General features: G+C 48.5%; 3 protein-coding genes across 3 annotated transcripts; 2 read left to right on the top strand and 1 right to left on the bottom strand.

The window, feature by feature from the left end:
- Nucleotides 1-1856: 1856 nt before the first annotated feature.
- On the top strand, nucleotides 1857-3488 carry LOC101780152 (sialyltransferase-like protein 2). The gene is made up of 2 exons (XM_022829798.1): nucleotides 1857-1875; nucleotides 2770-3488. The coding sequence occupies exons 1-2, from the start codon at nucleotides 1857-1859 to the stop codon at nucleotides 3486-3488; spliced, it is 738 nt and encodes a 245-aa protein (XP_022685533.1).
- A 1213-nt stretch (nucleotides 3489-4701) lies between these two features.
- LOC101779750 (fatty acyl-CoA reductase 2) lies at nucleotides 4702-7918 on the top strand. The gene is made up of 8 exons (XM_022823342.1): nucleotides 4702-5298; nucleotides 5394-5497; nucleotides 5600-5799; nucleotides 5914-6014; nucleotides 6167-6374; nucleotides 6523-6684; nucleotides 6780-6861; nucleotides 6960-7918. Exons 1-8 carry the CDS (start codon nucleotides 4956-4958, stop codon nucleotides 7563-7565), a joined length of 1806 nt encoding a protein of 601 aa, XP_022679077.1. The 5' UTR covers nucleotides 4702-4955; the 3' UTR covers nucleotides 7566-7918.
- Nucleotides 7919-7949: 31 nt separating this feature from the next.
- LOC101780683 (serine/threonine-protein phosphatase PP2A-4 catalytic subunit) lies at nucleotides 7950-12471 on the bottom strand. The gene is made up of 11 exons (XM_004985519.4): nucleotides 12247-12471; nucleotides 11803-11859; nucleotides 11211-11294; nucleotides 11018-11089; nucleotides 10775-10846; nucleotides 10513-10553; nucleotides 10083-10149; nucleotides 9162-9353; nucleotides 8990-9079; nucleotides 8795-8902; nucleotides 7950-8482 (listed from the first exon to the last, which is right to left on the bottom strand). The coding sequence occupies exons 1-11, from the start codon at nucleotides 12337-12339 to the stop codon at nucleotides 8417-8419; spliced, it is 942 nt and encodes a 313-aa protein (XP_004985576.1). The 5' UTR covers nucleotides 12340-12471; the 3' UTR covers nucleotides 7950-8416.
- Nucleotides 12472-13183: the final 712 nt, after the last annotated feature.

Raw genomic sequence — 13183 nt, 5'->3', positions numbered from 1 at the left:
CGTGTTCATCAGCAAGGCGATCTGACGAGGCCAAGACCCGCATTGCCTCCTCCTGCAGGGGACAATTCGCACATGGCGGCCCTGCTTCAAGTGTTTCTGCATCAGCTCGCCTGCTCGACCACGGCGAGAGACGGATCGAGCTCGACTTGACCGACGACGCACCACTGCACCAGGCCATGCCATTCGTGATGCCAGCCCGCAGCTGGTCCTGCTCATCTCCTGTGGATCGATCAAACGACATGTCAAAATTGCCTATCGGCTTTGCAAGTTGTTGCAACAGTCATCACCGTACCTACCTACTAACCTACTCGACTACCCTCTGTGTTCCCCTGTGGCCCCGTGCGAGAAGAAAGCGTCGGCCGTCGGCGAAAGATGTTGGAGGTGAAACTGTATAAGCTTGGTATGGTCCCGAAAGATCTCAGCCGAAATGCATGCATCGTCTGCATCAGAGGAACAGTGCGGGGAAGCTATCGAGATTCGAGCAAGGGCACGCCATGTGGGATCTTTGCTTTGTTTCTGATAGCGATATGATGCGATCAGGCGTTGGTCAGTTGGTACTGGGTATTCAGTAGCACAAGTGATTCCATCAGATCAGAAGTGATGCCACAGCAATGATTTGGCTAACTAAAACTACTTTTTTTTTTCTCTCAAGCTTTGTCGTCATAAAATATCGACGTCAGCGTACTAAACACAAGATGGTTTGGTTAGACATGCATGATCACGGATTTGTTTGATCATTTCCAAAAGTAAACCACCTTTAGGAATTAGGACCAGAACCGGACCTAATCCGTCGTCACTTAGACACAGAGCACAAATCGAAGCTCGGAAAGTACACGGGGATTCAGTACCAGCACGAACTGCCACGATGGTTACATTCAGAATTCAGAGAACTGGTGGCTTGTCTCGGTGACTCCAGTGCCCGTTCCAAGAAGAAAGGATAAACTAGGAGGACATAGCAATCCATGTGATGAACGCATGTACGGTGTCAAGAGTTTCTAAAGCGTGACGACGGATTGGAACGTCTGAACCTATGGCAAGTTCATTGCGTTTCGCGAAAGGACCTGCATGGTCCGAGAGGATGGTGTGCTAGCACACAGAAAAAGATTGGGACCTGCCTGCTGAGGGGAGCTGGGCCGGTTCAACAATTTTGTATTGCGTTTCGTGATTAGGTAGATGTTGTGATGATGGAGGAGGGAATGCTTTGTATCGGAATATTCATACGGGGATCGGAGTAAAGTATCTTTTTGTATGTGAAAAATACTTAGAGATGGTTTCACCCGTTGTCTTCTTAAAAACTATTAAATAAATGTTTCGAATACAGTATAGATGTTCAGAGAGAATTTTTTTTAGAAACGGTACATTCTTCTAGCAATCCGTTGCACCGTCTTTTAAAACTTTGTGAGAAATCCGTCGCATCTCCCGTTTGGCAGCCCACAAGCCCATCATTTGTCGTCTTTCTGGCCTCTTTTTAGTGGATTCTGGCGAATGTCAGGTGATGGGCCCTCTCCTTTGTTCGCACGCTCTTGTTCCCGAGATGGGGCGGCCCAAAGCGCAGGCAAAGCCGCGAAGAAGGCTGCCAGGCTATGAAAAAATGAGAGCCCAGCTCGTTTCCGGTGTTAGCGTCATGGCTCGATCATGCATGATAGCATCACTCGACGACACGCATTTCTATTTTCAAGTTGATCATCAATTTGCATTGCACGCGCTCATGATTGGCTCGGCTCCAATCATAAGCCGTGCCATATTGCGCATCTAGCTACTTTGCTCCGTCTCAAAACGCAGACCATTCGAGTTTATATTAACGCAAACAATGTGGTGGATGGCCGATGTGAATGATCAGGGTCCCCAACACCATAATGGAGAACCCTGCAAACCGTACGTACCAATTTGCCAAACACCATCTCCGCAAGTAACCACAAGTAACCCTACGTAGTGGCGGATCCAGAACGAGGCTGCGTCCTGAGTTGAGTTGCTGATTCACACCTTCTAGATCTCCTTTTCTCTAATTGGGATTGTAGTTTTTTTTCTAAACACCACATATGTTAAAGGGGCTATATGGGCTCGCCCCGAGCTGCAGCCCTGGCAGCCCGGATCCTAGATCCGCCCTTGCCCCTACGCAGACTAAGAGTATCTTTGGTTGAACTTTCCGACCTATTTTTACTTTGCAAAGCCAAAAACCAATCAAAAAGTCTAAAAGTCATATGTACTTTTGCCCAAAAGCTACATACAAAACCAAAAACATCTTCCTCATGCTCTCCCGTACTTTTAGGTTAAAAATATTAACCACTAAACATCTTCCTCATGCTCTCCCGTACTTTTAGGTTAAAAATATTAACCACCTAGTTAGGCTAATCCCAGTGGGGGTTTCATAGAGGTTTCATGCACATTAAATACAGTGACACATCAGCATATGTGATGACATGGCATGCACATTAAATACAGTGACACATCAGCATATGTGATGACATGGCATGATAGTTATGAAGTGAGAGAGGGAAGGAGTTTCATCAGGATGAAACTGTGTATACACTATTTCCAAGACTATGAAACTTGCATTGGGGGCTATAAAGTTTCATTTTATCTGACCATACCCAATCACATGCCTCACAATTAATTGTCATGGTCATCCTATGAAATCGTGAAATGAAACTGTGTACTGGAACTCTCTGTTTCATTCATGAGAATACACCTTATAGGATGATGTGGCATCCTTTAAAACAGTGCGATAAAACTTTGCACTTGGACTAGCCTTATGAACGTACTGGTTAGTTTCTTCCTCGTTCTATTTCTTCTCCCGCACGCCCAATCCGTTTCCGTCCGCCTCCTCCCCCGCACAGGACAACCGTCCGCTGCCCCCGGTGGCTCGCCGCCCGCCGCCGGATCTCGACGCGCGCGAAGGCGACCGCGCCGCCACCTTCCGCCGGTGCTCGTGCTCCTCCTTGCGCTCTCGCTCCTCTCCCTCCCCTTTCGCCGCCGCCTGTTCCTCCCCCGCGGCCCGTCCCAATACTACGCCGGCGGCGACGCGATCCTCCGCAGGGCGGCGGCGGGAGCGGTTCCCTACCTGCGCCGTCGTCGGGAACAGCGGCATCCTTCTCGGCTTCGGCCAGGGCACCCAGATCGACGCGCACGACCTCGTTGTCCGGCTCAACAACGCCCGCGTCGCGGGTTACGCCGCCGACGTCGGCGCCAAGACCTCGCTCTACTCCAACATCCTCCACCGCTACGCCGTCCGCTCCGCTGTCACCGCCGGTGGCTGCGCCTGCCACCCCTCGACGACCTCCCCGTTCCCGCTCCTCGTCACCGACGCGCGCCTCGACGCGCTCTGCGCGCGCATCGCCAAGTATTACTCGATGCGGCGGTTCGTGGCCACGACCGGGGAGCCGGCGAACAACTGGACCCGGAGGCACGACAGAGGTACTTCCACTACTGGTCTGTGGTGCGCTCCGCCTCCAGGGAGAGCTCAGACGACGACGTCGAGTTCACCTTGAAGCTGCACTTGATCAGCACCCGTGCTCCTGCGCGCGGCAAGCCGCCGTTAGTGGATTCAGCGTTTGAGCTATTGCCTCGGCAACAGGAGTATGTGCAGAATCGGCACTTCCCTCTAAGCACAGAAAAATATCATGGCAGCTAATCTAACATGTCAGGGTTGAAGTAACAATGTACTAGAACTGAGAGAGCAGAGGATGCATGTCAGGGTGAGGCGTTACAATTTGTGCAGAACTGCTGATCGTAAAGCATGTCATGCTCTGACAATTCATATGCACAGATGTACTGAATGTCTGAATTCTGAAGATCAAGTGAAGAGCAACTCATACGAAGCCATTTGCTTGATGAAGCACTGAATGTCTCAATTCCGAAGGTCAAGTTGCTGAACAACTCATACAAAGCCATTTACTTCGTGAAGCACATTTCTGCTTGAGGCAGTGCTATTGTGCTAACTTCTAACTACTATAATCGAGGAACACATGCTGTTCAAAATAACTAAGTGATTAAATATTGTGCTAACTTCTAACTACTACAAACATCATTGTATAAGCCTTTTGATGGATATTGTTCTATTTATGCGGACCAATCACTTTGATGGATAAAAAACATATAAAATTTATTTTTTTCCTTTCTAAAATAATCATTTATATGCGAATTAGTGAACGTATTATTTTGTCACGAACAATTTGCATATAAACAGATCCTTAGACCTTTAGGTGCATTATAGGTATTTATTACACAGTCTACAGTTTCATAGCTGCTCTAACCAAACTCACAGCAGCTTTTTCAAAAACCACAGCCCAACCAAACACACACTAAGACTACCAGATATAGTGGTGGTACAACAGAGAAAACAGCTGCTGCAGGTCCATAGCGTTTCTCTGAGAGTGAGAGAGATCTGGATGCAGCACGCTGTACGGAGGCACCGTTGGCCGTTGCGAACTCTTGTTAGTTTGTGTTGTGTGTACGCCAGAGCTAGCTACCAGCACGACCGATCGCCCGTCGCGCGTCACCGCATTTCCAAGAAGTGCACGAGCTTTGCGTGCCTCGCCTACGGCGCCACACCAGCTGGGTTGGGCGGCCTCAGAGCTCGCCCCGGGCGGGGGCGGGGCTCTCTTTCCGTTTGGTCCCTCCCCCCCTCCTCATCCCCCCATCATGCGCGCGTTATAAATTGCTCCTCCCCACGGCGGCACAAAGATGGCCTGGGGCTTCCTCGCCGAACCACCAACTTTTAAAGCTGGCCATCTCTCCCTGCTTCCTTGCAGCGCAGCTCGCGGGGTTTTGTAGGTCACTGGCTCGGCTCCAGCTCCGCCTTGGTCTCGTTCCGTTTCGTTCCAGGCAGGAAGTAGAGGAGCTCGCCTCGACACCACACACCCACCTACCCTGCTGCAACCGCGGGGGCGGAGCTCCGCATTGTCTACGGGTCTCGCACCTAGCCTGCACCTGCATCCCTTTGTTGGCGCGCGGCCATGGGGAGTTCATGCGTGAACCTCTCCCGTGCCGTCGTCCTCCACGGCCTCGCCGCCGGAGGCGCCCGCCGCCGTGGGCATCGGTACGGCGGAGGCGGCGCGCTGCTGCTCCCGCCGTCGCTACTGTCGAAGCGTGCCGCCGTGGCGTGCTGCTCGTCGCCTGGTACAGCAGGCTCAAGGCCGTCGTCATCGTCCTTCCCGGTGCGCGGGCTCGGCGGTGATTCATCAGAAGCCGGTTCCACCGCCACGTCGCCGGCAGGTCACGCCGGCGGGATTGGGATTGCCGAGTTCCTCGGCGCCAAGAACTTCCTCATCACCGGCGGGACGGGTTTCCTGGCTAAAGGTGATAGCTTCTGCTAGTGTATAACTGTATATATAGACATATAGTATCCAAATCCTAGTTCTGTGCTTCATTTCCGCACTGTTTTTCTGCGGCAGTTCTTATCGAGAAGATTCTGAGGACGAATCCTGACGTTGGCAAGATATACGTGCTGATCAAAGCCAAAGACAGCGAAGCAGCATTGAGGAGATTGCAAAATGAGGTATACGGCTCGCGGTTGTTGCTTGTTCGCACTAACATTCGTTCCTTGTTCATCCAGATGACCATGTTTTTTTCTGCATGGATGCTGTATATGTGTGTGCAGGTAGTGGACACGGAGCTGTTCAAATGCCTGCAGGAGATCCACGGGAACGACTACAGCAGCTTCATCGCGAGGAAGCTGGTTCCCGTCGTCGGCGACGTCAGGGAGGCCAACATCGGCATCGCTCCCGAGCTCGCCGATGAGATCGCCGACCAGGTGGACATCATCGTCAACTCGGCGGCGAACACCACGTTCGACGAGAGGTTCGTGACGCATTACCAGTATTGCTAGCTAGCTCCAAAGGCACTAGACGCACGCTTCTGTCATCTTTCATTATGAACATCGATCTCTTAAGTCTGCCGCACTTTTGGTCGCAGGTACGATGTCGCCATGGACATCAACACCGTGGGCCCGTTCCGGATCATGAGCTTCGCGCAGCGGTTCCGACGGCTCAAGCTCTTCTTGCAAGTGTCGACAGGTCAGACAGAGTGCAAACACACGAGTTGTTGTGGTCAAAAGCTCCTGTTTTTTACTCCAGTTGCTTTAGAACAGCGTGTGTGTTTGAATGCTGTACGTGTTTGTCGAACAGAGTGCAACTGTGTTTGAATGCTGTACGTGTTTGTCGAACAGCGTATGTGAACGGGCAGAGGCAAGGCCTGGTGCTGGAGAAGCCGTTTCGCATGGGAGACACCATCGCCAAGGAGTTGGGATCTTCAGAACACAGCAGCACCGTGCTGGACATCGAGGCAGAGATCAAGCTGGCCTTCGACTACTCCAGAAGACGCTCCGTTGATTCTGCTTCGTTTACTCAAGAAATGAAAGATCTAGGCCTGGAGAGGTACAGTGCACGAAATGCTAGTGTTTTTTTTCTTTTCCTTCTACTGAATAATCCATCTAATGCAAAGTGCAACTCGCAAAAAATGTGAAGTGCAGAGATGAAGTAGCATTATTCGTTTTGTTTGATCCGTATTCTTTGTTTTTGGTAGGGCAAACCTCCATGGGTGGCAGGACACCTATGTGTTCACCAAGGCCATGGGAGAGATGGTCATCAACAGCATGAGAGGGGAGGTGCCGGTAGTCACCATCAGGCCCAGTGTCATCGAGAGCACCTGGAGGGACCCCTTCCCCGGCTGGATGGAAGGGAACAGGTATGTGTTAAAAAGCAATTCAGTGATCAGATATTCAGGCACGTATCTTCAAGGATCTCCCTTGCAACCGGCGAATTGATACGATGAACACACAGGATGATGGACCCTGTCGTCCTCTACTACGGCAAAGGCCAGCTGAGTGGGTTCCTCGCCGACCCAGAGGGCGTTCTCGATGTGGTAAGCAGCTGTCTGTCGAGTCGGTACAGTATCTCGTACGTGTGCACAAGCATTTGTCAGTAACAATGTCTATCGATCTGCGTCGCTGAGAAATTAAGGTCCCGGCGGACATGGTGGTGAACGCGACGCTAGCGTCGATGGCGAAGCACGGCGGCACGTCGTCGTCGTCGCCGCCGGCGGCGGCGGGGCCCGGCGGGATGCACGTGTACCACGTGTCGTCGTCGACGGTGAACCCGCTGGTGTTCGGCGAGCTGAGCCGGTTCCTGTTCCAGCACTTCACGCGGTGCCCCTACAGCGACGCGGCGGGGCGGCCCATCCCGGTGCCCCCCATGCGGCTCTTCGACAGCATGGACCAGTTCGCCGCCTACGTGGAGACGGACGCGCTGCTGCGGTCGGAGCAGCAGCGGCGGCGGCTCTCGCAGCGGGCGCGCGAGCTCTGCGCCAGGTCCGTGGAGCAGGCCGTCCACCTGGGCAGCATCTACCAGCCCTACACCTTCTACGGCGGCCGCTTCGACAACGGCAACACGGAGGCGCTCCTCGCCGCCATGTCGGTGGCGGAGAAGGCGCGCTTCCACTTCGACGTGCGGAGCGTCGACTGGGCGGACTACATCACCAACGTCCACATCCCGGGGCTACGGAAGCACGTCATGAAGGGAAGGGGCGTCGCCGCCGCCAACCAGCTGCTCGCCAGCACCTCCGTCTGACGGACCTCACCACGGCCGGCCGGCCGGCGGGCGAAGGGATGCGCGGCGGCGTGTACAGACCCTCTTCTTACGCCACCACGGCCGATGGATCACCGACGACCGATCTTGCCGTTGGATCCATGGCCGATTTCTTCTTCGTCTCCTGACAGGTTAATTGGTGGTTCATAGTAGCAGTAATCTAAGGTTGACGTGGGTTCATTGATGATGCTTGCAATATTCACGATAGATATACCACTATTCATCTCTTCCATGTTGATCCTTGTATTATCGTGTAGTTGTTCAAAGAAAACTACAGAGGGTGTGGAATTTGTCAGTCTATCGAAATTCATGAAGGGATGCACAAACTCTGAAAACACTTCAGCAGTTACTAACACGCATGGTATGTAGTATGTTTCTCTTTCTCCAACTCGGAAAAGAGTCATGTGCATGTACTATGGCACATCTTTACCAAAATTTAGATTACTGAAAAGGGGTTTAACTGTGCCTTGCCATTGATGAATGATGATACAAATCAGTACAGGCCTATCGGTACACGCTTACGCTACAAACGTACAAATTGATGTTCAGTCTTTTGCCAATTCCATGCCTCTGTAAAAATATGCCTAAAAGGGAGGGCAAGAGTTGAAGTGGACGGCCCTTCGATCACCTGAAAGGCTTCAAAACTCAGGCATGGCTTTACATGGCACACCTGCTTTCTTTCAGGATAGCAGCATCTCTTGCATTGGCCAATGGGGACCTCAGGTTTTGTATAGTGCTTTCGCATTCGCTTGTTATTTCTGGCTGGCCCTTGATCCAGCAGATGCTGGCGTCGATCGTCACAGCATAGGCTGGGAATAGGTAACATCGATAACTTAAAGGAAATAATCCGGTGTTCTTCGCGTCACATCTGGCTCACCTCTCCTTGGGGCTGGTTCAAACTGCGTGACAGGAAAAACAAACTGGCATCAAAGCTGTTCTATTTAGGGAGAGACAACAAAGATACGGTAACGGAGATGTCTTTTTAGAAACATACTATATTTAGGGAGAGACGACAAAGATAAGGTAATGGATGATGTCTTTTCTAGAAACACACTATGTGCCAACTTAAATTTCCACTTCAAGTTTCAACCATTTCATATTAAAAAAACTATACACACAATAGACAATAGTACATTCATATCAGGGTGATACCACATAAATAAGCCCAAGAAAATGGAAAGTAGCAAGGAACAATTATATGGTAAATATACCTGGATAAAGGTGTGACTGTTGCAGTCGTCAACTTCCAAAATGGATGCCATATTGCCACATCGGTAGCAATAGTTTGGAGCACTGAATATGGTGACAACCTTTTGTTCCTGTAAATACAAGAATCATGTGTGGTCATGAAAGATTACTCACTCAAAACTCAGCTGATTCAGTTTCTGAAGGTTTAATCAGCTTACATGAGCCCAGTTATATCCCTCCATAACTAATTGATGAGCCCGAGCTACAAGTTTGAGATTGTTCGTGTGATTGAACTGCTCTGATATATCCTGGAGAAACAAAGGAATCAATGAATAAATTTGACTTTAAAAGGTACAAAAAGAGGTAAAAGAAAAACAGATTGTGTAGTACCTGTCCAAAAGTGTAGCCAGCACCACGAGGAGATATGCCCCAACCACATCGGTCGTCTGGATCTGACCATAAAAGATCACACATAGGTCCCTCGTGAGGAACCTCTTGGACACGGTCTAAGCTACGCACGCTATCAAGATTTTCAATTGATGGAGATAAACCACCATGAAGGCAGAAAATCTCTGATTCCACCTTCAAGCAGAACATAAGCATAGTATCAGTAGAGACCGTGGACAGACAATGCTATAACGTTGAGAAAATGCAAGGGATACAGCTATTTTACAGTGCAATACTACAGCAAACAACAATTATAGTTGTAGATACAGAACACACAGAATTGTTTGTGCATTATCAGAATGTATAAATGTTTGAAAAAAATCAATTCATACAATTTGATATTTACAGATTTACAGAGAGGACAACATAGTTTCAACAGAGAAGATGAACCACAATGTCACCAGCTGCTGTTCCACAGAACAGTCAGCCACAACACCACCAGATTACTTGTTCTTGAACAAGCGTAAACAATGTAGAAAGTATAAAAAAACAAAGCTAGACAGCAACAAAGCACAACATATTGGATAACCCTAATGGCCAAACACACTGAGGTCTCACAAACATTTGATTCTACAGTGCTGGAATCAACTAAAGAATGAAGAAGGTTGATGTTCAAGGGCATTCCATACACCTGGAACACCCAAATACAATATACAGAATTTATGGATTCTCAGTTTCAAACGTGCTCTAATGGGATAAAGAAAGAGTCACAACCCATAGGCCATATCCCATAAATATATTGTTAATTTGTCATAGCTACTATACCACTCAAAGTGTTTTAAATTATCATGATGCCTGTGGACAGGATGACACATAGAAGCAGCACTCAAGAAAAAAGGAGTTTCTAGTCTTAAGAGTACACACCAGAGCTGTCAGAGGAAAATAATCAAAAAGATCCGTAAATGTCTTCCATACATTTGCATTGCCGTACCTGGTTTGAAACAAAAGAGTTAGTAAAACAAACTGCATGCTAGGATTATGTTGTGGACTTGTAGGAAAAATCATTCTTACAATCAACTTGCATGAACCAAGGAGTCTCTATAAAGCATCCTAAAGAAGCCTATTAATACAGCAAAAGAAAAGGCACATGATGCCAAAGAGATTTTGCGTATGTGAGAAAAAATGGGATTTCTATATATTATACTATGAAAATAAATCTGAAGCTATCAGAGAACTATGATTAAGAAAAGAAGAATATGCACAAATCTTCTCGTACAGGTAATGAAACAATTCATAGGAACATACTAGACCTAAAATTATAGTAATTGAACTTTAAACAGCTAAATAAACTCACTTTCGTAGGCATTCATCGTAGAATCCATACACCTGTGTGATCTGCAACCATAGTAAAATAAGAGTTTCAGTTTGAAAAAAAAAACAATTCGATCGTTAAGATGGATGGCATCTAAATTGCAACAACGTCACTGTGCTGAACAAGGAAATAATTTGATTTTTAACAACTAGAGTCAATAATCTATGATCTCTGACTAATTTCAAGTAATGGTAGCCAAAAAGCCACATGCCATAAGCATCAAGAAAGTAATAACTGAGGGTACCTGCCGACTCTCGTGGTTTCCACGAAGGATCGTAATTCGATGTGGGTGGCGCACTTTCAGTGCTACTAGCAGCTGGATAAGGAATAGATGTCAATATGTAACACTAACACATAATATGAGCTGAAACATAAGCTCATAAATTTTCTTTTTTGCAGTCTCAACTATATGTGAAACTAGATAATTCTGCAAAATTACAGAAAAAAGAACTCGATGAAGGAAATAAGCAGTAATTTATTTTCTTACAGTGACAGTCTCAACAGAATAGTAGCCACGATCCACATAATCCCCCATAAATAAGTAATTGGTGTCTGGACACTGGAAACAGGAGAGAATAAAACTGATAGGGATTAGAGGATGGAATGGATGTTTTCAATATTGGGTAGGAAGTTCTTTCATGAAAAAAAAGGAAGGAAAGCCCATTCAACATAGTTGGTACCTTTCCGCCAATTCGGAAAAGCTCTACAAGATCATGGAATTGTCCATGTATATCACCACATATCGTCACTGGACTCTTGACAGGCTGCATGCAGAAGTTACAAAAGCTCGAACTCAGATACTTATATCCTCGCCAAAGTACATAACACATTAAATTGCAAATGCTTCTAGGAAACCTTCGCACCATTATATGCAGGCATACTCTGGTTCATTTAGGTGCATACAGTAGAAGCTAATGATGGAGCAGATGGATTGGAATGAAACAGGAGGAGGAAAACCTTAAATTACTATGTTTTATTTCAATCGTCAGTGTTGCGTTCTGCAAGGAACATGAACCAAAATGAAAGCACTGAAAATGTGAAAGATTCAAAGTCCAACTTCTTAAACATCATTCAAACAGCCTTTGGAACCACAAAAAATGCCAATCCAAATGGAGCAACACAATAAACAACGATGTTGCTCGAATGCAATGGCAAAAGCGTATCCAACATCATTCAAACAGCCTTTGGAACCAGAAATTTAGATATCCTGACACATCTATAGGGAAAGATGCTGAGCCCAATAGTGAGGGGCGAACTGCCAGCATGACATACCTGAACGTTGCTTTCCTCCATCAATATCTCCTTGGCCTTCTCGCACAGTGACTTAACCTGAAACATGTGGGACCCATTACTGCGACTCCAAGAATGTTAGAACATGAACATGCACATTTACGCAGCAAATATTCCTGCTTTTAGTCAAGCAGACTAATACTTACATCGACCCAAATGTGTACATGTACCATCACACCCTAACGGTAACTATTGCTTGGGCCGATTAATTTGGCATATCACAACAAATGCAAAATAGCCCCAAAATCGCCGGATCACACTTCTGACCCAAAAAGGAGTGCTACCAAAGGGCCAGCGAGAAACCCTAGGCGTGCCCTCGCAAACAGATCGAAAGAACACAGCATTTCACCAGATCGTGCCGCGAAATCAGCACCCAGCGAACCGGAAACCCGGATGGAACGGGGACATAGCTGGGCTGGATCTCACCTCCTGCTCGGCCAACGGGCGGCACTGCATAAGCTGCTCGATCTGCGCGTCGAGGCCACCGCAGCCGCCGTTGTCAACGTTCATAGGCTCCATAGCACCGCCGCCGTCGGCGAGACGAGGAAGAAGCTCGAGCTCGAGCTCGTCGCCGGCGGCGAGGCGAGAGGGAGAGAGAGCGGGGAGTGAGACTGACAGAGTGGGGGAGAAATTCGGAGACGGGGGGAAGAGACGGAGAGAGAGAGGGAGAGAGAGGCTGAGAGGGTACTGACGGGACGGCCACCTGCCATGTGGGCCGTCCTGCTCCACACATGGGCCCGCTCGCTCCATGCCGCGTTCGCAGTGGCAAGTGGCTGGGAAAACTACGCGTCCGCGGCTGACAGGTTGGTCGGTGAGTGGGGCCAGGATGTTAGTGGCTGAGAAACTGTGGGCGTCAGGCGACGTGGAGTGGAGACCCGAAGAGGAAGCCCCGCGGCCCGCGGGTTGTCTGGGAAATGAAGGCTCGGAGACCCACCTGTCAGAAGGTTTTGGCGGGGCCACTGCCTGGTGGTCCCATGTTCCAGACACATTCACAACCCAATCCCCAGAACCTGAAGCCTTGGCTGGCGCCTCACTGCTCACTGCTCAGTGACCTCAACAGCAGCAGCAACCCTGAGTTACATTCGCTTCCATACAAGAGTTACTCAAGCAGTAAGTATAAACAATGAGAATTAAGAGGAACAACACAGAGCCCTACAACAATGACACATCTCCTATGTACAAAAAGCAGAGCAAAAGGATAGGATTGTTCACCGAAGCAAAGATGTGTCATTGTTGTAGGAAACAGCATAAATAAAGAAACCCATCAAAGAAGCATTGACCATGAGGCATATTGTATCTATGAGTGCCATCACACATGAAGAGGCATATTGTATCTACGCAAAACAGTTAAACAGATAAATAC

The sequence above is a fragment of the Setaria italica genome, chromosome IX (assembly GCF_000263155.2).
Source record: "Setaria italica strain Yugu1 chromosome IX, Setaria_italica_v2.0, whole genome shotgun sequence".
Taxonomy (NCBI): Eukaryota; Viridiplantae; Streptophyta; class Magnoliopsida; order Poales; family Poaceae; genus Setaria; species Setaria italica.
This window is presented reverse-complemented; position numbering and strand designations above follow the sequence as displayed.